Source organism: Dipodomys merriami, unplaced genomic scaffold (assembly GCF_024711535.1).
Source record: "Dipodomys merriami isolate MVZ:Mamm:240054 unplaced genomic scaffold, mDipMer1.0.p SCAF_11, whole genome shotgun sequence".
NCBI lineage: Eukaryota > Metazoa > Chordata > Mammalia > Rodentia > Heteromyidae > Dipodomys > Dipodomys merriami.
This window is the reverse complement of record NW_027202382.1, coordinates 49,783,097-49,807,857: the sequence shown is the minus strand read 5'-3', so window position 1 is coordinate 49,807,857 and position 24,761 is coordinate 49,783,097. Positions and strand designations below refer to the sequence as shown.

At 60.3% G+C, this 24,761-nt stretch overlaps 2 protein-coding genes across 4 annotated transcripts in view; both read left to right on the top strand.

Moving 5' to 3' along the window:
• The window catches only part of Pnpla7 (patatin like phospholipase domain containing 7), a 62,347-nt gene extending 51,564 nt beyond the window's left edge, over positions 1-10,783 (top strand). The window contains 18 exon segments of the mRNA XM_070005250.1: positions 226-311; positions 314-381; positions 2,080-2,161; positions 2,164-2,295; positions 3,035-3,146; positions 5,696-5,826; positions 5,829-5,851; positions 7,483-7,599; positions 7,986-8,038; positions 8,502-8,647; positions 8,713-8,722; positions 8,989-9,010; positions 9,204-9,320; positions 9,322-9,413; positions 9,415-9,466; positions 9,603-9,713; positions 9,853-9,937; positions 10,686-10,783. Of these exon segments, the coding sequence (XP_069861351.1) occupies positions 226-311; positions 314-381; positions 2,080-2,161; positions 2,164-2,295; positions 3,035-3,146; positions 5,696-5,826; positions 5,829-5,851; positions 7,483-7,599; positions 7,986-8,038; positions 8,502-8,647; positions 8,713-8,722; positions 8,989-9,010; positions 9,204-9,320; positions 9,322-9,413; positions 9,415-9,466; positions 9,603-9,713; positions 9,853-9,937; positions 10,686-10,783 (1,537 nt within the window).
• Positions 10,784-11,369: 586 nt separating this feature from the next.
• On the top strand, positions 11,370-23,935 carry Nsmf (NMDA receptor synaptonuclear signaling and neuronal migration factor). Of its 3 annotated transcripts, none has more exons than XM_070015181.1 (15): positions 11,370-11,646; positions 11,783-11,844; positions 12,543-13,043; positions 14,284-14,359; positions 15,683-15,751; positions 16,693-16,745; positions 17,223-17,312; positions 18,854-18,978; positions 19,268-19,351; positions 20,869-20,902; positions 20,992-21,062; positions 21,233-21,312; positions 21,446-21,548; positions 22,655-22,730; positions 22,856-23,935. In XM_070015181.1, exons 1-15 carry the CDS (start codon positions 11,576-11,578, stop codon positions 22,873-22,875), a joined length of 1,515 nt encoding a protein of 504 aa, XP_069871282.1. In that variant the 5' UTR covers positions 11,370-11,575; the 3' UTR covers positions 22,876-23,935. The 3 variants fall into 3 exon arrangements, with proteins under 3 accessions (XP_069871282.1, XP_069871283.1, XP_069871281.1); XM_070015180.1 differs by having other exon boundaries at positions 11,371-11,646; positions 22,848-23,935; XM_070015182.1 differs by lacking the exon at positions 17,223-17,312 and having other exon boundaries at positions 22,848-23,935.
• The last annotated feature ends 826 nt before the right edge of the window (positions 23,936-24,761 follow it).

Genomic DNA, 24,761 nt, shown 5'->3' with positions numbered 1-24,761 from the left:
TGAGGGCCTCCACAGAAAGTGAAGGGCCATTGGGGGGGAGGGGGGAGGCTGGGAAGGGATGTGAAGGGTAAACAAAGGAGGAGGCTGCAATGCTTGGTAAGAAATGTACGCATTATCCTGCCCATGTAATTGTAACTCCTCTGTACAGTATGTTCACAAATAAAATAAATTAAATTAAATTAAAAAAAAAAAAAGGAAGTGAAGGGCCACATCCATGCTTTGCAGTATCCACGTGCACCGGCTATCCCGTTGGCTGGGGCAGCAGGAGGACATCCACCGAAGTGTGCGCCACCAGGCAGCCAGCACCCTTACGCGTGGACCCAGCATGGCATCTGGCAGGCTGACTGCATCCCCACCGTGGGCCTGGGCCAGCAGGAGCCAGCGTGAGGGAGGTGAGGGCACTCCCTCCTCAGAGTCCTGCTTCTCTGTCCTTACAACGAAGCATTCCCAGAACTCAGGGGGCCTGCTGGCTGTGAGGCACGACACTGTAGCACACTTCACTGTGTTTGCCTCCCGGGCTCTAGCACAAACCCAGCAGGTGCCACGTGGCTCCCTGTTAAAACATCATATATATATATATATATATATATATATATATATATATATATATATATATATATTGCCAGTCGTGGGGCCTGAACTCATCCTGGGCGCTGTCCCTCAGCTCTTCAGCTCAAGGATAGCGCTCTACCACTTGAGCCACAGCGCCACTTCCAGCTTTTTCTGCTTATGTGGTGCTGAGGAATCGAACCCAGGACCTCATGCATGCAAGACAAGCACTTTACCACTGAGCCACCTTCCCAGCCCCTAAAACATCATAGATATTATATAAAATGCTACTCCCATGTTTAAGATTTTATTGAAATAGTGCCTTATTTTATATCATTCTGGAATTTCCTTTTTCCTAATGGTTTTGAGTTTGTCCATCCATTTATATGGGTAATTTTTTTTTTTTTTTTTGTCGTTCGTGGGGCCTGATCTCTGGGCCTGGGTGCTATCCCTTAGCTCTTCAGCTCAAGACTAGTGCTCTACCACTTGAGCCACAGCGCCACTTCCAGCTTTTTCTGCTGAGGAATTGAACCCAGGGCCCATGCATGCTAGGCAAGTGCTCTACCACTGAGCCACCTTCCCAGCCCTGAGGGTGGATTTTAGCTAGTCTTTTTTTTTTTTTTTTTTTTTTTTTTGCCAGTCCTGGGATTAAACTCAGGGCCTGGGCACTGTCCCTGAGCCTCTCTGTGCTCAAGGCTAGCACTCTACCATTTGAGCCACAGTACTACTTCCAGCTTTTTCTGTTGATAGAGTACTGAGAAATCGAACCCAGGGCTTTGTGCATGCTAGTTGAGCACTCTACCACTGCGCCACAGTCCCAGCCTCCATTCATTTTTAGACTATTTGGTTTCCTATTTGTGAGCACTCCACAGAAGGCCTTGGCTCATGTGTTCTCAGTCAGTGGACTGCGAGGTTACTGTTCAGAAACAAGACATGTACACAGTGCCTTCCGGTATCCGAGAGCCGCTGCCCAGTCATGTGCCCTCACGCTTACCAGATGGTGCCAGGCTGCTTTCCTGGCTCATGCTCAGTTTTCTTTGTGTGTGGCTGCAGGTACAGCCACAGGCTTCATCCCTGCCCTTCCCAGTACTAGGCTTCCTCAGCCTGTCTCTCTTCTCCAACTCTGTGGTGTGATGTGTTACGCTTCCCACCTCCTCTCTGTTCCACTGCTCTGCCCTCATCTTTGGCTTCTGCCCAGCCTGTTTAATCCTCGTCTCTGCTGTATCCTCCTATTCTTCAGGAGTGATGCTCTCCTGCGAGGGTGAGTACCTGAAAGAGATCGTAGTGTGTGCTCACAGAAAGAGGGGTCCCCTGTCCTCACACTCACTGAGCCTGACTGTGGTCAGAGCACCTCTCCCCGGAGAGGCCCAGCTGGTCACAAAACCAGGGAGCTGCTCATTGAACCCGCCCAAGGCTTTCTGTTGTGTGTGGGGCCAGAAAACAGGACAGTTTCCAATGCAGATCTTGGTGGCAGGCCTGTGCTGATCTTGGCTCTGCCATGCCCTCAGTCCTGAGACTAACCTGGGCTAGCTGACTGGGCCCTGCTCCCCCCAGCTGGAGCGGACACTGGAGAACACAGCCATGCGTGCCCAGAGACAGCTGACCCTACTGCACAGGAAGAGGGGCCTGTGCCAGCCCACGCCATGGAGTGGCTCAACACGCAGAACTGGTGCTCTGGCCACCTGCACCTCCGCTGCCCACGCCGTGTCTTCTCCAGGAGGAGCTTGCCCAAGCTGGCGAGACCTCGTGGGCTTGGGCCCCAACGGCATCCTCCTCTGATCTCTTACCTCGTGCTTGTGCATTCAGAATCATCTCCCTCTTTCTGTTGCCCAGCATTGGAGCTCTGTGAGCTCTGGTTCGGAAGCTTGCCTGTGCTGCTTCTGAACTCTCTACAAGCCTGTTTGCTTGACCATGACTTTGGTTTTCTTGGGCCCCCGAAGAGTCCTGTGTCCTGCAGATGAGGGGAGGTTCATCCTGGTGGAGCCTGGGGACCAGTGAATCCAGAAAGATGGGACTGATGGGTCATGAGGTAACCAGGGACTAAGCTGAAAATTTCACTTTCAGCAGAGACCACCCCTCACCCCACCCAGCAGAAGCTGACACAACCCTTGGTACCTCTTCCTGAGAGGGCCCTTGGTCCCCACCAGCCCAGAGGGGAGGTGGGGAGGGGGTCACTGGGGCTGTTCACATGCCTCAACTTAGTGACAGTGTCTTGGCGACTGCGTCTCTAGCTAGGACCTGGCAGGGTAATCCCTGTGGGAACACCTCCGAGGGGCTTGCATAGTCTAGCAGCTCAGCATTTCCACCGGGCAAACTTGCTCTCTCCTCAGTGACCCTAGGTTGCCTGTGGGCAAGTGCCATGGGACTGTGTTCTGGAGAGGACCATCGGTGAGGAGCGAAGAGGCCCCCCAGTCAATGAGGACGAATAGGGCGCTGGCTAGGTTTCTGCACAAGCATGTCATCTGTCGGCTCTTCTCAGGTGGAGATGTACGCGTGTGTCTTCAGAGGCCTCCAGACCGGCACTTGGACTTCTCCCGCTTGGCACAGGTGCTGACGGGCAATGCCATCGCCTTGGTTCTTGGAGGAGGGGGTACAAGGTGAGCCCTGTGGCCGCGTGCCGCTCCACTTGCATGTACAGGCGATGGTTACCCCACAGGTGACAGGAGCGGGGGGGGGCAGGCCACAAATGGAGAGACCCTAAGAGCACAGTGGGCTCTGTCCTCTTCAGGAGAGTCCCCATGAGTGGCGGGGTGCGGCTGGCATCTGAAGCCCCCGGGTGCATGTGTGCGGGCAGACCCAGAATGCCCAGGGTTTGTTGTTGCCAACTGGATAAAAGACAATGTGTCTCAGATCGTCTTTGCTTAGAAGCGTTGACTTGCTGGTTAGCCACTGCTGACTCTTCTTCTGAAAACCGTCTGTTCTTTTCTTTTGCCAGTGTCCCCAGTGGGATCCCAGTGAGCTTCTTTCTATGTTAAGAGTGCTGTATAGAGTATCTATTCTCACAAACTAGACACGTTTAAAGGATTTATTGCCCAAATAGTTCCTACCTTGAGTTGTTGTCTGACTCTTGCCACCCCTCTTCTGAACTTAAAGGGAAATGGAGGCTAGGAGCGTATGTGACAGGGTGAGACCCTGTGCATGATGCTGCACCTCCCCAGGAGCTGGCCTGCCAAGGCCCTGTCCTGGGCTTTGTGCTTCTGGGCACTGCGGTGGGCATTGCGGCGGGCCTGGCGGGGTAGGCAGGAGCTGGGTGCTGTACAGAGCCAGGGCCTCCCAGCTCTGACACCCCACTCTACCCGGTGATGAAATGATAGCACCGGACTCACTTAGTTGGGATCCCCTTGTACCTTATGACACTTGTGTGTTTAGAAGACTGGTCTAGAGGGAGAGAGGCTCACGTCCTCTCTGTGGATCCAGAGAGCAGGGAATTAGAGCAATTAGATCTAAACCCTTGCCTGGCATCTGGGCTAGATTTACTGCATTTTGAATTATAGTGGCCTTTTAAAGATTCTGTGCGTTCATTTTTGCCCGTTCTGGGGTTTGTACAAAGGGCCTCCTACTTGCTTATCTTGTGTTGTACTGCACCAGCACCTTTGGTCCATACCTCTATCTTGTTTTGTTTTTGCCAGTCCTGGGGCTTGAACTCAGCCTGAGAGCCATCTCTGAGCTGCTTTTGCTCAAGGGTAAGCACTCTACCACTTGAGCCACAATGCCACTTCTGGCCTTTTTGAGTAGTTTATTGGAGATAAGAGTGTCATGAGCTTTCCTACCCAGGCTCACTTTGAACCATGATCCAGATCTCAGCTCCCTGAATAGCAAGGATTACAGGCATGAGCCACTGGCACCTGGCTCAGCCTTTTTTTTCTGATCATTTTGGTGATAGAGTCTGAAGGACTTTTCTTCTTGGGCTGCCTTCAAACCCATATTCTTAATCTCAGCCTTCCAAGTAGCCCGCATGACAAGCGTGAGCCGCTGGTGCTAAGCTGCAAACAGCATATTAATCAAGGTACACCTGAAAGTCATGTGATTCTGTAAGGCATACTAAAAAAAAAAAAAAAAAAAAAAAAAAGCATTCCTCTGTCTATCCCAACCACAGTGCCAAATCTAGAGATTTCCCAGAAATATTCACTTCCAGTTTTTTTTGTGGTCAGCTGCTTCTCTGCATTTCTAAATAGTATTCCTATTGGACTAATTGTGTGGCCTTTTTGGTCTTAGCTAATTGACTTCCTAACCCTTTAATATATGGCTTGTGTTAGTCTATGTACCTCTTCATCCTGCATCTGTTGTTCTACCTCCTACCCCTATTTACAGTCCCTACTTGTCCAGCCATGACTTAGCTCTGAAAGAGTCACACCACCATGATGTCACACAGCCAACGCTGGCTGGACACGTAGGGACTATTCTAGGAGCCTCATGTGTCCTTTTATCTTCCTTCTTTACTGAAGACTGATGTACACGCGACGGATGTGTACATGTGCCGTGTTCACCTATTCCTTTGTTGATGAGCACTGATTGTCTGCCTCTACCTTTCAGCTCCTTGGGTACTTGGAGTACGGTTGTGTTTGGGATTCCTATGTCTGGAGTCTCTGTTGTCTGGTTTTCCTGTGGGTCCACTTTTGTTGTCTGTTCTCCCCCTTCCCCTGGCCTTAGGGTCATGCAGTCTTTTCTTCTGGTAATGACTGGTAAGTTTTCGGTTCAGTAGCACACATTTGGCATGAAGATGGTAACAATTATTTGAGGCTCTGGATGGTAACTTCAGTCTGGGTTTGAAGATACTCTGAGCTGGATTCCTGGTTTCTGTGAGGCTAGTCCTTGTCCAGTTTGCCCTTCTAGGTATTTTCTAGGACCTCTCCTTTTCAGCCTGTTGGCGTCCCAAGTGTTTATGGGTAGAAGAGCCCCCACAGTGGTGCTCCCTGGCTATGTTCCTCCTCCCCATCTCAGACCAGAGTCTCTTCAGCATCTCCAGATAGAAGAATTTTAAAGTATGTTGAGATTTCCTCTCTGAGCCAGCATCTTTGCACCATTGTGTAGGAACTGAGAAGGGACGTGCAGGCAGCCATGGGCATCAGACTGTAGGTCATATGGAGGGGCACAGCTCTACGGTTGGCCTGGAAATACTTACTTCTCTGTGTTTCTGCTGGTGAAGAGGCTGTGCCCAAGTGGGCGTTCTCAGGGCCCTGGCAGAATGTGGCATCCCTGTGGACATGGTCGGAGGGACCTCTATTGGGGCCTTCATGGGCGCCCTGTATTCTGAGGAGCGGAGCTACAGCAGATGTAGGTCCGGGCCAAGCAGTGGGCAGCGGTGAGTCCAGTGTCACGGATTTTCAGGGCTCATGGGAGTCCCGGGAAGGAAAGGGTGCGGCTAGGGTAGGAGATGGTCTGAGGTCCATTGTGGGAAATGATCTAGTGGGGCCCAGGTCCCCGCTGGGGGAGGTCACTGAGGGACAGCATGGTTAGACATTGCTACTGCAGGAGGAGGTGGTGTTACAATCCCTGGAAATGATAGTTGGGGATGGGGGCAGCAGAGGCCTAGACTGGTCAGGAGTGGAGAGTAGTAAGGTGGAGGAAGGGAGGCCCGGCCTGGAGTTTCTATGACAAACATGGCAGGGTGAGCAGCTTCAGATCAGCTAATGGGGGTCAGTCCAGCAGGCTTGGGAGTCCCCCATTGCCTTGTCCTTGCCCTGGGTGATTTAGGAGGGGAGAGCATTACCTTGGCATGAATCAGACCATGGAGGGGTGGGGCGCAGGCTGCATACCACAGCCAAGATGTGAGCTACTTTGACCAGTAGCCTGGCCTCGTCATAAATGGGTGCCAGAATGCAACATCAAGTACAGAATCAAAGGCAACACCAGCTGCCCAGCAGGCAGGTGGCTCACTGCCCTCTCTGCCCGGGCTGCTCCTGTGAAGTAAATGGTGCCTTGCTGAAACCATGCGTGGGATCAAACACAGTCGTGTTCTACTTTTTAAAGGAAAAAACTTGGTGATGCTCTATGTTTAAGCTGAGGAATGGACTGCCTGCTGCATTCCCAAGGACACTGACATCCCGACTCTTCTCTGTCATGATTGCCCATCACCCCTTCGTGTGACCATCAAGAGAGAGGGCCTCTGTGTACCCTGTACCCTTAGTGATGTGGCAGTGGTCTCTAGGGATGCCCCCCCCCAGCAGTGACTGCAGGGGACGGTGGCATAGGACAGTTAGTGACAACCATGGCTGAGACCAGCTCAAGGCCTGAGGAAGATCCTCTCCCTTCCCTCCCCTGCTGGTCTAGGAGAAGCCTGGGCAGGTTGGGCTGGCCCTTCCATCATCCTGGATGGAGCTGTGTGTCCCTCCCAGGGTAGCCACCCTGCAGGGATCTCTTGCTGGCCAGGTGGTTGTAGAGCTGTGCACCTGCCTAGTTGTCACGTGGTGAGCTGGTGCAGTGTGGCTGAGCAGGGCTTCCTTGAGAAGGGATTAAGGCCCTGCATGGCATCTCCAAGTTCTCTGCGTCTCTGTTGGGTTGATCACTCAATTGTCTTCAAACAGGGAGGTTCCTCACTCTACATGAGAAATGAGCTCTGGACTGAGAGCAGTTCTTGCTGCTGGCCCTCCCACATTTGTTGCTCTACCTTGCCTGGAGCTATCTGTGCCAAGCCGGCAGATCTAGATGGACCCTCAGGGCAGGAGGGTGCTCTAGAACTCTCTAAAGCCGGGCTGGTAAATCCTGCCCGAGAACGAGAGGGGACGTGGGACCCGGGACGGGCTCCATGGGAACGTGTCCCATCTTTTAGGCCTCCACTCACTTTGCGTCTCAAGCCACGGCACATGTGCCCCGAGGGTCCGATGGTCTGGGCCTGAGGGTGTTCCCACAGCCGGAGGCATGAGCATACATACGCTCCTATGCTGCTCTAGCTAGGGCGCGTGAGCCCTTTGTAGAGGTCTCCTGTGTCTCCAGAGCATGACATCGATGATGAAGACCGTGCTGGACCTGCCCTACCCAATCACGTCCGTGTTCTCTGGGGCTGGCTTCAACAGCAGCAGCTGCAGCATCTTCTGGAACCAGCAGATTGAGGTGCACTGCCCAGAGATGCCCTCAGGATAACAACTACGTGGGACTTTTGTGTCTGCTCAGGACCCTCCCTTGTTACCCACGGTGGCCTTGGGCAAGCCTGGTCAGTGCAGAGTGGGGAGGAGCCCAGGAGAGCCCCCCCCTGACCTGTCCTCCCCCCAGGACCTGTGGGGGGGAGGAGCCCAGGAGAGCCCCCCCGAGCCTGTTCTCCCCCCAGGACCTGTGGGGGGGGAGGAGCCCAGGAGAGCTCCCCCCGACCTGTCTTCCCCCCAGGACCTGTGGGGGGGGAGGAGCCCAGGAGAGCCCCCCCCATCTGTCCTCCCCCCAGGACCTGTGGGGGGAGTTGCCCAGGAGAGCCCCACCCACCCCCCGAATCCATCCTCCCCCAGGACCTGTGGCTTCCCTACTTTGGCATCACCGCTGATGTCACAGCCTCTGCTGAGCGGCCCACACAGAGGGTAAGCACGCCTCCCACCAGGCGGGCCAGCAGGTGGGCTAGGGCATGAACAGGCCCAGGAGCATGGACAGGAAAGGCAGCCATCAGGTGAGGTTGTGGAGGGTGCTGAGGGCCTTACAAAGGAAGCAAGGGTCACAGACAGGGCGGGTAGAGGACATCCTGCCTTGGACTCTGGACATGAGGAGCAGGGCAGACAGGAGGACCTGGGGGAGGGGGCGGATAGAGATGAGGGCTAAGTCTGATGTCTAGCGACCCCAGGGAAAGGCCCCTGAGATCTCCCTGCATAAGTCCCTTCAGGGATGAGGGGTCCCTGTAGTGGTGGTGGTCTGGCTACTGAGCCTGCTGCCCGCCCTGGAGGTGAGACCTATCAGCTCTCAGACTGACCACGGCGAGACAGGACAGGAACCCACCGTGGGCAGGCATAGGCCTCCCTATCCCCCTTCACCAGGCCCTCTCACCTCTCAGGCTCTCTGTGGAGGGATGTGTGTGCCGGCATGTCCCTCCTGGGCTACATGCCCCCCCTCTGCGACCCCAAGGATGGACACCTGCTGATAGATGGGGGTTACACCAACAACCTGCCAGGTTCTGCAGAGAGTAGGGCAGTGCCCACATCTCCGTGGCCACGCTGCCCTGCCTGCCTGCCGTGCCGCCCCCGTCAGGAAGGCTGGGGTGGCACACGTTTTCCTCAGAGTGTGCCAAGGGAAAATGTCAGGCTGGAGCAGAGCACAGAAACATGCACGCATGTGCACACGCATGCATGTGTACAGTCTACCACCAGCATATGGTTCTGCCTGCTAGCACAGCAGCACACAGAACAAAGGCCAAGGAGACAACTAGAAGCAATTACATTCCATCTGTACCCACAGTCAGGAACTAACAGACGGCAGGTGTGTGTGCTGTGGGTGAGGCCAGACCTGTAACCTGTTAGACCACAGGGCCAAAATAGTTCTGCTGCACGTGACTGCCCCACGGCTGGGGCACGGGGACTTCCTGCCTCCATGAGCCCAGGAGGAATGCTGGGGACCTCAGGGCCTCGGGAGGGAGGGCCTGGCTCGACACCCCTCCCCCAGTTCTGCCTCACCCCCTGGTCTGCTGCGGCCTTTATCCCCTGGCTCTGGTGACCTCCTCTTCTCATAGTGGATGTGGCCAGGTCCATGTGAGCAGCTGGGACAAGACAAACCTTACAAATTACGGTGATGCCCTGTCCGGGTAGTGGCTGCTTTGGAAACGGTGGAACCCTTTGGCCACAGAAGTCAAGGTAAAGTGGTACCAGATGCACTGCAGTGGCCTCCCTCGGCTATGTGTGCTGCGTCCGGCAGCTAGAGATGGTGAAGAATAGCAGCTACTGTGATTACCTGCGCCCCCTGTCGACGGTGCAGCACCCTGGACTTTGTCAGGTTTGAGGAGATCTGTGTGAGTGTCAGCTCGTGGTGCAGGGGCTGAGGGCGTAGCTGGTGAGGGGTCTGCGCTGATGGCTGCCCCTCAACCTGAGAGCGTGAGGAGGGGCAGGCTCCTCACAGCTCCTCACAGCTTCCTGCTCTGTGCACAGGAAGTGGGATACCAGCGTGGACGGATGGTGTTTGACATCTGGGTTTGGAATGGTGTGCTAGAGAAGATGCTTCAAGACCAGCAGGGGACAAGCAAGAGGAAGGCCTGCGCGGTGAGGATGTGGGGCCGAGGGTCTGGCCCAGCCGAGGTCCACCTTGGACATGTTGGTGTGCTTGCGTGCTCACCCCAGCCTCTGGGTGGCCTGCACCGGACAGCACACTGAACAGAGGCTTCTCTCTGCTGTGCTTCAGGTCCTCACCTGCCCCAATACCTCTTTCACGGACCTTGCTGAGACTGGGTCACGCATGGAGCCAGCCAAGGCGGCTGCCATGGTTGGTGAGTTGGACGCTCAGGGAGGGGGCCTGCACAGGGCCTGGCTAGATCCAAGCTGCCCCACGGGCCTTCACTCTTGCCCCGCACGAAGTTACTCACATTTGGGCTACAGCAGCCAGTACTGCCCCATTCTATGAAGACCCTGAGACCCTTGGCCTGGCCCAGGTCTCCACAGCCGTGGGACAGCTCCCCCAAGCCTCTCCCTCATTCACACCGTAGACTGGAGAGGAAGCCACCTCAGCCTCCCCGGCCCAGCAGGGGATGGGAGTGCAGACTGCCCAACTGCAGAGCCTGCAAGGACAGACTGGCCGGATCCATGCAGAGGCTCTGCAGTGGGGGTTGTTGGCCAGTGGCCCACCCCACAGCAAAACAACATGTCCTGAGAGATGCCCTTGAGGCTGTCCATAGCAAGAGGACCCAGACACTGAGCCTTCCGTGTGCTGGCCAGGGCACAGCGTCTGCCCATGGAGGCCTGTTACGGGCATCAGCCCCAGATCTGGTTGATAGTGCGTGAAGAGGGCCAGCTCCTTCCATGTCTTTGTGGAGGACAAACCAGTATTGGGGCGGAGATTCCCATGGCAAAGCCATGTCTTGTGCCACGGTGCCTGGCCTGCAGCAGCCGTTTCTGGCAGCCCCGTGGCGGATGGCTGTCTTGTGGGAGAGGAGAAGCGAGTCTGTGCGCCTCCATTTCAGCCGTGACACAGCCAGCCCCCCGGGGAGGGGACCGGCGCTGCCCTGCCTAATGCTCCAGAGTCTGACTTCCAGCCTGAGCATGAAGAGGGGGTGCCAGGTGTCCCCCAGCGCGGGGAGGAGCTCCTCCAGGGCGGGCCTCCTGCGTGGCCCACCTGAGGGCCACCCTGGGCGTGTGCTCGGGTCCTGATTTCTGCCCCACACCGGGCCGCGGGGCCCAGGGCCAGCCTCGCAGGCCTGGGCGACCCTCTGGTTTGCTCCCAGGAGGAGGAGCCCCTCCCTGGGCGCCGGGACCCCCGGGCCCCCGTGCTCCCCCCACCCCACACATGCCCCGAGGCCATTCCCCGGCCGGGCACAGGCGCGGGCGCAGGCCGGTGTGCCCCGCTTCCCCGGGTCCCGGGCTGCGTCCGGAGGCCGGAGGCCGGCGTGGGCTGGTCACTAAAGTTCTACCGGCGACCGGTGGTCGTGACAAGAGCAGGGTGTCCCGGCCATGTGGCCCAGGCCAGGCATGCAGGGCGCGCTGGGCCCCCCAGGCCAAGGCGAGCCCCGGGGGCAGGCCCCCCCCCCACCCCCGCGCCAGCCCCGCGGGGCGCCTGGGCCCGCGAGACCCGGCGGTGGGCGGGAGGGGAAGCAGCTCCAGCCCCGCCCGGGCCTGCGTCACGGGGCGGGGCGCCGGGGCCCCGCCCGGGCCTGCGTCACGGGGCGGGGCGTCGGAGCCCCGCCCGGGCCTGCGTCACGGGGCGGGGCCCGGGCCTCCGGTGGGCTGTGCGCTCTGCGGGCCGCAGAACGCAGCGTGACCAGCGCGGCCATGCGGGGCCCGCGTCCGATCCCGCGCGCAGCCCTGAGCCCCAGACCGAGCGCGACCCCCGGCGCGGCGAGGCTCCCCCGGCGGAGGCGGCGGGCGCGGGGCGCGCTCTGAGGCCCGGGGGATGCGCCGCCGCCGCCGCAGCCATGGGCGCCGCCGCCTCCAGGAGGAGGGCGCTGAGGAGCGAGGCCATGTCCTCCGTGGCGGCCAAAGTGCGGTGAGTGCGGCCGGGCCGGGCGCTCCGCCCGAGTCCGCCCGGCGCCCCCCGATGGGCCGGGGCCTCGGCCGGGTTCTCGGGGAGGGCCGTGCCGGGCGGCCTGCGCGCGCTGACGCCGCCACCCGCCACCCCGCAGGGCAGCCCGAGCGTTTGGAGAGTACCTGTCCCAGAGTCACCCTGAGAACCGCAACGGTGCAGGTAGGGGCGCGTGGGGCGGGCTGTGCGGGCGGGGGGGGGCTCTGCCCCGCGTGTGCCCGGGATCCGCAGGGCTGGCGTCCGCACACCCCGGCCCCGCGCTCAGGAGAGCCCAGTCACCCGTCACCATGGCACCCTCGCGGCCCGGCCGTTGGCATGGCAGCGGGCCTCCTGGCACCCCCAGGGCTGCACCGCCGTCTCCGGGGCCAGCTGGTGGGGGGGAGGGGAGGAGTTGGCACCAGGCGAATGGGTGCGACTGCGCGAGGGTAGGGGGTGGCCCGCCTGTTCTGTTCCCCAGAAGCACACGGCAGTAGCCAGGCCTCCCCCCCTCTTTCTCTCCCTCTCTCCCTCTTTCCCTCCCTCTCCCTCCCTCCGCCCTCCCTCTTCCCTTTTCCCCCTCCCCCTCCTCTCTGTCTCTGTCTCCCGTGTTTTTCTCTCTCTCTCATACACATATGCACACACACACGCACACGCAAGGGCCTCAGGCTCAGGCAGGAGTAGGAGACTTGGAAATACCTTTCCTGAAATCACCGGGGACCAAGGTTTCCGCAGCCACAGCCCCCACATCAGGCTAGTGCCTGCTGGGTACTCCTTGCCATCCTCATCCGGAGGCTGGGAGGGCTAGCCATCAGGCTAGGAGCTAGCATCAGGCTGGGGGGGCTAGCCATCAGGCTGCAGGCTTACGGACGCCTCTTCCCCAGATCACCTGCTGGCTGACGCCTACTCTGGCCACGAGGGGTCCCCTGAGATGCAGCCCGCCCCCCAGAACAAGCGCCGCCTCTCCCTCATCTCCAACGGCCGCTATGAGGGCAGCCTCTCAGAAGAGGCTGCTGGTGGGGAACCGGCCGCAGAGGGCCCCCAGCCCCGCGTGTACACCATCTCTGGGGAGCCCACCCTGCTGCCCAACCCTGAGGCCGAGTCGATTGAGCTGGCTGTGGTGAAGGGGCGGCGGCAACGAGCACGGCACCCCCACCACCATAGCCAGCCCCTGCGCGCCAGCCCAGGCAGCAGCCGCGAGGACGTCAGCAGGGCATGCCAAAGCTGGGCAGGCAGCCGCCAGGGCTCGAAGGAGTGCCCTGGATGTGCCCAGCTGCCCCCCGGGCCCTCCCCCCAAGCCTTCGGGCTGGAGCAGCCACCTCTGCCCGAGGCCCCTGGCCGCCGCAAGAAGCTAGAGAGGATGTGCAGCGTGGATCGAGTGTCTGGTGAGAGGGCCTGGCTCAGGCGTGAGCAGGCACGGGTGCATGCTGGGATCACCCAGATCATAGTGTGAAAGTAGAAGTTGGGATTCGGTCCCTCCCCTGGGTGCCACAGGCTCACATCTGTAATCCAAGCTACTCAGGAGGCTCACATTGAGAGGATCAAGGCTCAAAGCTGTCCTGAACAGAAAACTCCAAGAGACTTCAGAAAATCATGGGCTGAGATCAGAGGATCGTAGTTCAAAGCCAGCCTAGCAAGAATAGTCTAGAGATAAAGACTCAATCTCCACTTAACTAACCAGAAAGGTAGAGTAGAGCTGTGGCTCAAGTGGTACAGTGCCAGCCAATGAGTGAAAAAGCCAAACAAGAGCATAAAGCCTAAAGTTCAAGCCCCAGTACTGGCATACACGCACATGTGCACACACACAAAGCCAAGCTAGAGGAATGACTCAAGTGTGGTAGAACACAAGCGGAGCAAGTGCCAGTCCCTGAGTTCCAGCCCTGGTATTGGCAAAAACAAAAACCCTCAGCCTCCTACTGCCACCCAACCCCATGAAATGGGGCCTCCCACAGTGCTTTAGCAAAGTCCTTGCCAGTCCTCGTCAATGGCTTCTCCCTCCCAGCCCTTGTCCAGAACTGCTTCCTGGGAAAAGGAGCCTGGGAGGAAGGATAGACAGAACCTACGGCTCAACTGGAAGATCGGGCTGTTGGCAACTCTAGAGAGCAGTCTAGGGCTGGGGCCGGAAGACCCTGGGAGCCGCCTCTCCCTGCAGCACTGTTTCCCAGGATGGGCCACTAGGCTCCTGCCCTAGGATCCAGACCACTCCAGACAGGACTGTGGGAAGGGGAGCGTCTTCAGATTGTTCTCCACTCTCAGCCAGGGCCTCTAGCTTATTCTGGTGGGAGTCCAAGGTGGCAAGCATCTGGCTAGCTGATACCTAAGATGTCTCAAAGGAGACAAAATACATCCTTTTCACATACTTCTGGAGACAGACCACATTTTGAAAATGTTCCTTAGGTTGAGCAGCTAAAGGGAGAATTAAAACAAATCAAAGCCTGAGGTTTTGAGGGTAAATGCTGAGTGGGGCTACATGGAGACTCTGCCAGCTTCCTCCCTGTTGGGAGAGGACCAGGTATCCTGCCGCCTTGACCCTGCTGCCGCTGGTCCCCTGGACTTGACAGGGAGGGGTCAGGCATCAGGACCATTGTCTACGCTAGCCACAGACTCTTTGTCTCTGTCTTCCAGATGAGGGCCCCATCCGAACCTGGTTCCCCAAGGAAAACCTTTTCCGCTTCCAGACAGCAACCACAACTATGCAAGCGTGAGTGGAGTGTCTGCCACAAGGGTCCAGAGCCAGTCTGCCTCCTCCTGTGCTCAAGAAAGACTGACAGCCCTACTCTTGTGGCCTCTGAACAGCTGCACGTTCCAGCATATTGGCAGGCCAGGCTGAGGCTGAGTCTGGGGGGGGGTGCTGGTGCCCTACCCCCTCTTCTCCCTCTGCTTCCCCACTTCCCTCCCCCAGTGCCCCCCCACAGACCTTGCACAGCCCCTGTGGCTGCCTCCGGGAACCCAGCCTTGAGCTGTCACTGGTGGCACTGGTGGGGTCCGTGGGATGGGGGGTGTCTGGGCCTGGTGTGTGCTCTAAACCACAGCCTGTGTGTTTCATGGCCCACACATGATTGACCCAGCAGGTCTTCTGGGAGTCAGCCTTTGCTGCTGGGCCCCCATGCTAAACCCAAAGCAGAAGCCCACCCTCTGCTGCAGAGGTCTGGCCTCTGCAGGTCCAGCCCCCAGCCACTCAGCCACTCTGCCCCAGCCCTGTCAGAGCTAGCCCCCAGCCCAGCACAGGCCCAGCCCTGCCAGAGCTAGCCCCCAGCCCAGCACAGGCCCAGCCCCCAGCCACTCAGCCACTCTGCTCCAGCCCTGTCAGAGCTAGCCCCCAGCCACTCAGCCACTCTGCTCCAGCCCTGTCAGAGCTAGCCCCCAGCCACTCAGCCACTCTGCTCCAGCTCTGTCAGAGCTAGCCCCCAGCCACTCAGCCACTCTGCTCCAGCTCTGTCAGAGCTAGCCCCCAGCCACTCAGCCACTCTGCTCCAGCTCTGTCAGAGCTAGCCCCCAGCCACTCAGCCACTCTGCTCCAGCCCTGTCAGAGCTAGCCCCCAGCCACTCAGCCACTCTGCTCCAGCTCTGTCAGAGCTAGCCCCCAGCCCAGCACAGGCCCAGCCCCCAGCCACTCAGCCACTCTGCTCCAGCCCTGTCAGAGCTAGCCCCCAGCCCAGCACGTGTCCCCTTCCCCGAGTGACAGAGGGGACAAACCCAGAGCCCCTGAGGCGGAGGGAAGCCTGGGACGCAGGCTCACTGTGTCTTCTCTCCCACGCTGCCTCTTCCTGCTGTGGCTTCAGCATTTCGTAAGTACCCCATTGGCGCGTGCGTGAGGACACAGCCGTGGTCCCGGGGACGTCCAGGGGCCTGGGCCTGCCCTGTGAGGGTGCCGAGCCACGCGGGCTCCCGCGGGCAGCCAGGCACTCCCTGCCCCCGCCTGCCAGTCTGTCAGGAGCTGGTCCTCTGTGTGTCCCTCTGTCCCCGTGTCTGTGTCCCTCCTGCCTCCAGTCAGGGGCAGTGCTGACTTGCGGCGGTTTCCCAGGGTGTTTAGGGGCTACGCGGAGAGGAAGCGCCGGAAACGGGAGAATGATTCCGCGTCTGTAATCCAGAGGTAGGGCCTGCCAGTCACTCGCCACCAGGGTCTGTCTCTGGCCAGGGCCTCCTGGTCCTGACAGGCCTGGGGGGAAGGGTGGTGGCGACCACTGGCTGGGCCCTGCCCAGGGTCTGTCTCTGGCCGGGCCAGGGCCTCCTGGCCCTGACAGGCCTGGGGGGGAGGGTGGTGGCGACCACTGGCTGGGCCCTGCCCTGGGGACGTGGCAGGAAGGAGAGGCCAAGTGACCAGGCTGCATGTCAGCGTCTGGACCCGCGCTTTGAGGGTGATTGACAGTTGAACTGCAGCCAGCTCACCCGCATACTTGTCCAGACCCGGAGCCCACCACAGTGGGGCCTGGCAAGCCCTGCCCTTCCTGCTCCCACTAATGCAGAGTGTGCCTGGGAGGGTTGTCTGTCCATCTTGGATGTGGACCCTTGGCAGGGCACAAAGTTTGGGGGAAGAGAACCTGCCTCTGCGGTGGGAGGGGCTCCCATGGGCGCCAGGTCAACCAGGGATGGAGCATACAGGCTGGCCTGGCTGCTGCAGGGGGCAGGCGGGGGGAAGCGTCAGCCTCTGCGATGGGGGGCCCAGTGGGGCCGGGGTGGGCCCAGCTCCAGGGAACCTGTGCATACAACGATGCCTGCCTGAAGTCTCAGCAAGGAGCAGAACTGGTGGGAAAGAGTCACGTCACAGGAGCTGCCCCTCTGTTCTGGGACAAAAGGGAGTCTAGAGGGAGTTCAGCAGGATGTTGTTCAGGGTGGGACTTGCCTTTGCATGGCAAAGGAAGGAGGGAGAGGGCCAGGGCAGTGGAGCGAAGGAGAGCGTAGGGTTCTGGGGTAGGCCTCTGGCCTGTGTGCCAAGGGGAGCGCATTGAGCCTTTGTGTCTTCGGGGCCAGGTGGGCAGGCACTGACGCCCGTGCCTCTTGGCTCTTATCAGACCTGTGCTTTTTCTGCCCTAGAAATTTTCGAAAACACCTGCGCATGGTCGGCAGTCGGAGGGTGAAGGCCCAGAGTAAGACCTGGGGGTGGGGGGGGGCAGGGCAGCCCTGCGCTTGGCACCTGGGGCTTTTCCTGGGCCTGGCCACCTGTGCAGACCCACACCCTGGACCTGCTCCAGCCGCAGGCTTTGCCCCTGCTCCCTGCTGGCCGAGGCCCGCTTTCCGCTGGCCTGTCTCAGCCTTGGGCTCTCCGCTGGGCTTGCCTCTCACAGTCCCTACCTTTGACAGGTCCACCTCCTGTCCACACCTGCACGCAAGCTGTTCCCTTCAGGCTCCACCCCCAGACCCGTCCCTCAGGAATAGTCTTGAACCATCTCCACCTCTGCCCCGGGCCAGACTACTCCAGTGTCAGCATCCTGGGCCAGTGCAGCCCGTGGCCCTGCCCACTCCTCCCTGCTCTCCCCTGGACCTCCTAGCCTAGGGTCTGACTCAGCTCTGCTCCATCTGCTCCAGCCCCCGGCTGGCTAATAGGGCTTTTGCTCTCACCACAGCGTTCGCTGAGCGGCGCGAGCGGAGCTTCAGCCGGTCCTGGAGCGACCCCACCCCCACGAGAGCCGACACTTCCCACGACTCCCGAGACAGTAGGTGTCTGGACCTAAGGCAGCCCACCCCCAGAGACCCCCCCCAGGCCCAGCCCACCCCGCCAGAGACCCCCCCCAGAGATTCCCCCCGGCCCCACCCACACCCCAAAGAGACCCCCACCAGAGACCCTCCCAGGCCCAGCCCACCCCCCCAGAGACCCCCCAGAGACCCCCCCAGGCCCAGCCCACCCCCCCCAGGCCCAGCCCACCCCCCCCAGAGACCCCCCCAGGCCCCACCCACACCCCAAAGAGACCCCCCCAGAGACCCCCCCAGGCCCAGCCCACACCCCAAAGAGATCCCCCCAGAGACTCCCCCAGGCCCCACCTATACCCCAAAGAGATCCCCCCAGAGACCCCCCAGGCCCAGCCCACACCCCACCAGAGCCCCCCCCGAGGCCCAGCCCACCTCCCACCAGAGACCCCCCCAGAGATCCCCCCAGGCCCCACCCATACCCCAAAGAGACCCCATGAGACCCCCCCAGGCCCAGCCCACCCCCACCAGAAACCCCCCCAGAGACCCTCCAGGCCCAGCCCACCCCCACCAGAGACACCCAGGCCCAGACCACCCCCACCAGAGACCCCCCCAGAGACCCTCCAGGCCCAACCCACCCCCACCAGAGACCCCCCCAGGCCCAGCCCACCCCCACCAGAGACCCCTCCAGGCCCAGCCCACCCCCATCAGAGACCCCCCCAGAGACCTCCCCAGGCCCAGACCACCCCCACCAGAGACACCCAGGCCCAGACCACCCCCACCAGAGACACCCACCCCAGGCCTAGCCCACCCCCACCAGAGACCCCCAGGCCCAGCCCACCCCCACCAGAGCCCCCCCCGAGGCCCAGTCCACCCCCACCAGAGACCCCCCAGACACCCCCCAGGCCCAGCCCACCCCCACCAGAGCCCCCCCCCAAGGCCCAGCCCACCTCCCACCAGAGACCCCCCCAGGCCCAGCCCACCCCCACCAGAGACCCTCACACCAGAGACCCCCAGGCCCAGCCCACCTCCCACCAGAGACCCTCACACCAGAGACCCTCAGGCCCAGCCCACCCCCACCAGAGACCCTCAGGCCCAGCCCTCCCCCACCAGAGACCCCCCCAGGCCCAGCCCACCCCCACCAGAGACCCCCAGGCCCAGCCCACATCCCACCAGAGACCCTCAGGCCCAGCCCACCCCCACCAGAGACCCTCAGGCCCAGCCCACCCCCACCAGAGACCCCCAGGCCCAGCTCCCCTCCAAAGAGCCCCCCCCAGGCCCAGCCCCCCCCCAAAGAGCCTCCCCAGGCCCAGCCCTGCCAAGGTCTCATGACAGTATTGCTAGGCTTCTGCGCTTGTGCTGACTGAGCCTCAGTTTACCTCTCTGTGAGATGGGGGTGCCTGGCATCTTCAATCTCTTAGGAGGGGTTAACTAAGTGACCCAGATTGCAGTCATAATGGGCTACAGTGGGCAGCGACCTTGCCATCCTTCCCACCGCAAAGACCCTCTGTTGTGCAGCTTGGGCTCTGGGTGGTGGGCCTCGGTCTGGGTGACCCCTCCTGCCTCCCAGGCAGTGATCTGCAGAGCTCACACTGCACCCTGGATGAGGCCTGTGAGGACCTAGACTGGGACACGGAGAAGGGCCTGGAGGCCGTGGCCTGCGACACCGAGGGTTTCTTACCACCCAAGGTCATGGTAAGCCTGGCTTCTAGGGGCTTCTCCATGCCCTTTCCTCCGACTTCCCTGTCTGGGGGTGGGGCTCTCACTTTTGCTATAGGAGGGTCTTAGGGCCTACACTTTGACCATGGTGGGGAGCAGGGGCAGGACTTCGCCTTGGCTTAGGCTCTGCCTTACTCTGCAGGTCATAGGGACTGCACCTTGGCTATGGGGTGTCTTCTTTTATTTGGTTTTGGGGGTTTGTCGGGTTCACACTGCTGCCCAGCTCTGGGATGGACTGAGCACTGAGCAACACCTGTCTCTCCAGCTCATCTCCTCCAAGGTGCCAAAAGCTGAGTACATCCCCACCATCATCCGCAGGGACGATCCCTCCATCATCCCTATTCTCTACGTGAGTGCCTATGCCTCCATCATCCCCATTCATTACCTGAACACCTGTCCCTCCATCATCCCTGTTTTCTATGTGAGTGCCTGTCTCTATCATCCCCATTCTCTACATGAGTGCCTGTCCCTCCATCATCCCTGTTCTCTATGTGAGTGCCTGTGTCTGTCATTCCTGTTCTCTACATGAGCGCCTGTCCCTCCATCATCCCCGTTCTCTATGTAAGTGCCTGTCTCTATCATTCCTGTTCTCTACATGAGTGCCTGTCCCTCCATCTTCCCTGTTCTCTATGTGAGTGCCTGTCCCTCTGTCATCCCTGTTCTCTATGTGAGCGCCTGTCCCTCCATCATCCATGTTCTCTATGTGAGCGCCTGTCTCCATCATCCCCGTTTTCTATGTGAGCGCCTGTCCCTCCATCATCCCCATTCTCTATGTGAGTGCCTGTCCCTCCATCATCCCTGTTCTCTATGTGAGTGCCTGTCTCTATCATTCCTGTTCTCTACATGAGCGCCTGTCCCTCCATCATCCCTGTTCTCTATGTGAGTGCCTGTCCCTCTGTCATCCCTGTTCTCTATGTGAGTGCCTGTCCCTCCATCATCCCTGTTCTCTATGTGAGTGCCTGTCTCCATCATCCCTGTTCTCTACATGAGCGCCTGTCCCTCCATCATCCCTGTTCTCTATGTGAGTGCCTGTCCCTCCATCATCCCTGTTCTCTATGTGAGTGCCTGTCTCCATCATCCCTGTTCTCTACATGAGCGCCTGTCCCTCCATCATCCCTGTTCTCTATGTGAGTGCCTGTCCCTCCATCATCCCTGTTCTCTATGTGAGTGCCTGTCTCCATCATCCCTGTTCTCTATGTGAGTGCCTGTCTCCATCATCCCTGTTCTCTACATGAGCGCCTGTCCCTCCATCATCCCTGTTCTCTATGTGAGTGCCTGTCCCTCTGTCATCCCTGTTCTCTATGTGAGTGCCTGTCTCTATCATCCCTGTTCTCTACATGAGCGCCTGTCCCTCCATCATCCCTGTTCTCTATGTGAGTGCCTGTCTCCATCATCCCTGTTCTCTATGTGAGTGCCTGTCTCCATCATCCCTGTTCTCTATGTGAGTGCCTGTCCCTCCATCGTCCCTGTTCTCTAGTGCCTGTCCCTCCATCATCCCTGTTCTCTATGTGAGTGCCTGTCCCTCCATCATCCCCATTCTCTATGTGAGTGCCTGTCTCTATCATTCCTGTTCTCTACATGAGCGCCTGTCCCTCCATCATCCATGTTCTCTATGTGAGCGCCTGTCTCTATCATCCCTGTTCTCTATGTGAGTGCCTGTCCCTCCATCATCCCTGTTATCTACGTGAGTGGCTGTCCCTCTGTCATCCATTCTCTACATGAATGCTTGCCCTTGCCTGCCCATTCTCATGTAGACCCTAGGGTGCTAGTCCCTCCTGCCCTTTTGCTGTAGGCCTACCTCCCTGGTACCCAAGTGCCTGGTGGGGGGCTCCCAGGGTCTCTGACTTGTGCCCTGTCTGTTCCTAGGACCACGAGCACGCAACCTTCGAGGACATCCTGGGTAGGTGGCCTCGGCCCCAGTCAGTTGCTGGTGGGAAGGTGGCCTTTGTGAGGAGGCGAGGGGTGGCACTTACCATTCTTTTTCCACAGAGGAGATAGAGAAGAAACTGAATGTCTATCATAAGGGAGCCAAGATCTGGAAGATGCTGATTTTCTGCCAGGTACTCTCCATGCCCTCTTGTTAGAGGAGGCCAGTGTAGCCATGAAGGCAAGCCCAGGGTCACATGCGTGTCTGTGTTATGGGAGGCAGGGTCTGCATACACGTGTGCTGGGTGTGGACACCTCATGCAGCCTCTCTGGCCCCTGGAGGCCTAACCATGGCCTCTTACAGGGAGGCCCTGGACATCTCTATTTGCTCAAGAACAAGGTCGCCACGTTTGCCAAAGTGGAGAAGGAAGAGGACATGATCCAGTGAGTGGGGGCGGGGGAGGGCTGGGCCCCATGGCACACCTTCCGGGAACTAGCACCACGATGTCCCCTGCGGAGCTCAGCCCTGGAAGCCTGGGGCCTGGGCTGAGGCCTGAGACCCGCGCTCCCCCTCCAGCTTCTGGAAACGCCTGAGCCGCCTGATGAGCAAAGTGAACCCCGAGCCGAATGTCGTCCACATCATGGGCTGCTACATCCTGGGGAACCCCAACGGGGAGAAGGTAGGGGGCCGGGCCTGGGGAAGAGGGGACCGGGCAGAGCTGGGCTGGAGGTGCAGACCCCCTGACCCCACACAGCCAGACCCCCTAACCTGACACTCAACAGCCAAACCCCACACAGCCAAGACCCCCTGACCCCACACTCACAGCCAGACCCCCTGACCCCACACTCACAGCCAGACCCCCTGACCCCACACCCACAGCCAGACCCCCTGACTCCACACTCACAGCCAGACCCCCTGACCCCACACTCACAGCCAGACCCCCGACCCCACACTCACAGCCAGACCTCCTGACCCCACACTCACAGCCAGACCTCCTGACCCCACACTCACAGCCAGACCTCCTGACCCCACACTCACAGCCAGACCTCCTGACACCACACTCACAGCCAGACCCCCTGACCCCACACAGCCAGACCCCCTGACCTGACACAGCCAGACCCCCTGACCCCACACAGCCAGACCCCCTGACCTGACACTCACAGCCAGACCCCCTGACCCCACACTCACAGCCAGACCCCCTGACTCCACACAGCCAGACCCCCTGACCTGACACTCACAGCCAGACCCCCTGACCCCACACAGCCAGACCCCCTGACCTGACACAGCCAGACCCCCTGACCCCACACTCACAGCCAGACCCCCTGACCTGACACTCACAGCCAGACCCCCTGACTCCACACCCACAGCCAGACCCCCTGACTCCACACTCACAGCCAGACCCCCTGACCCCACACTCACAGCCAGACCTCCTGACCCCACACTCACAGCCAGACCTCCTGACCCCACACTCACAGCCAGACCTCCTGACCCCACACTCACAGCCAGACCTCCTGACCCCACACTCACAGCCAGACCCCCTGACCCCACACTCACAGCCAGACCCCCGACCCCACACTCACAGCCAGACTTCCTGACCCCACACTCACAGCCAGACCCCTGACCCCACACTCACAGCCAGACCCCCTGACTCCACACTCACAGCCAGACCCCCTGACCCCACACTCAAAGCCAGACCCCCTGACCCCACACTCACAGCCAGACCCCCGACCCCACACTCACAGCCAGACCTCCTGACCCCACAGTCACTGCCGCCTCCTCTTGCAGCTGTTCCAGAACCTCAGGACCCTCATGACCCCTTACCGGGTCACCTTTGAGTCTCCCCTGGAGCTGTCTGCCCAAGGTGAGTTAGCCAGGGATGGAGCAGAGGGACCACCGCAGGCCTGTGCCCTGCAGCCCCAGCCCTGGGGGTCACGGCAGGCCCATCCCCGAGCCCAAGCCCAGGATGCCCTCTCCCCAGGGAAGCAGATGATCGAGACCTACTTTGACTTCCGCCTGTACCGCCTGTGGAAGAGCCGCCAGCACTCGAAGCTGCTGGACTTTGACGACGTCCTGTGAGGTGCACAGGCCGCGCCCGGTGCCGCGGACGCCTGCCCTGGCCCGGGAAGCACAGGGCGGTGCGGCCGGTCACTGGTCCCGAGCCTCTTCAGGGACCCTCAGGACGCTGCTCAGGTTCTCGTGGGGCCTGGTCCTGGCGGCGCCAGTGGGCCACAGACCTTCAGTCCTGAGGGCCTGGAGGGACAGTGGACTCCTGGTGGCCAGGCACTGACCTGCCCCGCCTCGCCTGGAGGCAGCAGTGTTGAGAATCCCCTACGTGGGGTTATAGAAATAAGTGCAATTTTACAGCCCTGAAACGGTTTGAAGGGAAGCGGAGTCGCTAGCCAGCTGGTTCAGCTCCGTGCCCCGCGCCACAGCGCTCAGCCCCGTGTGTCTTCAGGTCTCTCCAGCCCCTCAGCCCTGCCGTATTTGATCACCAGCACCAGGGTGGCCCCTACGCGTGACGCAGCGCTGCCCCGCTGCCCAGCCTGGCCCTGGCCACACCGGCCAGCGGTCAGCTCCCACCCCTCTTGCCGCCCGCTGCTCACTCTGACCTCAGTCGACACCGGGCCTGGCGAAGGGCAGCCTGGGCAGAAGGAAAAGCCTGGCCCCCTCTTGTTGGGGGCGCTGGGTTGGCGCCCCCACCTCCAAGCCCACTCATCTCCTCACCGCTGCTGAGTTCAGCTTTTGCCAGCCCCAGCCTAGAGAGCCTGGGCCCCGGCCCAGAGGCTCGGCAGGGGCCCGGCAGGGCCTGGCAGGACCTGAGCCCGATGGCCAGACTCGCTGAGCTGGGCAGTGCGGTCTGGACCCAGCACCGGCCCAAGAGCTGAGTCGCTGGCTGGCTGTGGGGGTCCCTTGTATATAGTTGGGGTTTGGGGGCTGGCCCCCCTTTTTCAGAGCCTGGGGCCCGAGGGCACCTGGCTGTGCCCCTGGCCAAGGGGGTGGGGGCTGGGCTCTGAACAGTGTACGATGTCCCCTAGAGTGACCATTAAACCCGACCCTCTGCTGCGGCCACGGTGTCCGCTCGCTTGTCTCATGTCCTGGGCCCGGGGTCTCTGCTGCCCTGCTCACGCCTTGGCCCCGCAGGCCAGGCTGGGGAGCACGGTTCTGAGAGTGCCGGGCATGGGGGCGGGGAGGGGAGGGGCAGAAAGGCCCTTGGGGAGGGCTGAGTTCTCAGCCCTGTGACCACTCCACCCGGACATGGTAGAAGGCTGGCCACAGGTGGAGAGCGTCTGGCAGCCCTGGGCACAGAGCCCGGGCAGCCGCAGGCCGGGCCCCCCGGGGAGGTTCCACGGTGGTCCATGGCCTGTCCTGTCCTGTCCGCTACTGCACCCACCACCCGGGCCCTGGGAAGAGCAGCCAGACCTCCCTGTGGCCTCAGGCCCTGCCACCCATGCCGCCCCTGCCCAGAGCACCGGAGGTGTGGCAAGAAGAGACCACTCCATGGGGCTGGGAAGGTGGCTCAGTGGTAGAGCGCTTGCCTTGCATGCCTGAGGCCCTGGGTTCCATTCCCCACCACCACATAAGCAAAAAGAAAAAAGCCAGAAGTGAAGCTGTGGCACTAGCCTTGAGCTGAAGAGCTGAGGGACAGCGCCCAGACCCAGAGTTCAGGCCCCATGACCGGACCCAAAAAAAAAAAAAAAAAAAGACCACTCCACTTGGTGCATCTCGGTGCCCACTAGGAGCTGGGGGAGAAGGCGCCGGATGCGGGGGGGGGGCGCAAGGTGCTCCTGGGCCCCCAAGCACCCACCCACTGCCTGCTGCAGTGGAAAAACAGGCAGCCGACCAGACAGGTGGGCAGCAGTCCTGGCCACGCGGAGGACAGCCAGTGTGTCCT

What these genes read in the sequence shown, in the direction of transcription:
- Nsmf (XM_070015180.1), top strand. Translation starts at nt 11,576, where the DNA reads ATGGGCGCCGCCGCCTCCAGGAGGAGGGCGCTGAGGAGCGAGGCCATG. An exon ending in TCCGCGTCTGTAATCCAGAG is followed by an intron (nt 15,752 to 16,692) that starts GTAGGGCCTGCC and finishes TTTCTGCCCTAG; the next exon opens with AAATTTTCGAAAACACCTGC. An exon ending in TCGGAGGGTGAAGGCCCAGA is followed by an intron (nt 16,746 to 17,222) that starts GTAAGACCTGGG and finishes CTCTCACCACAG; the next exon opens with CGTTCGCTGAGCGGCGCGAG.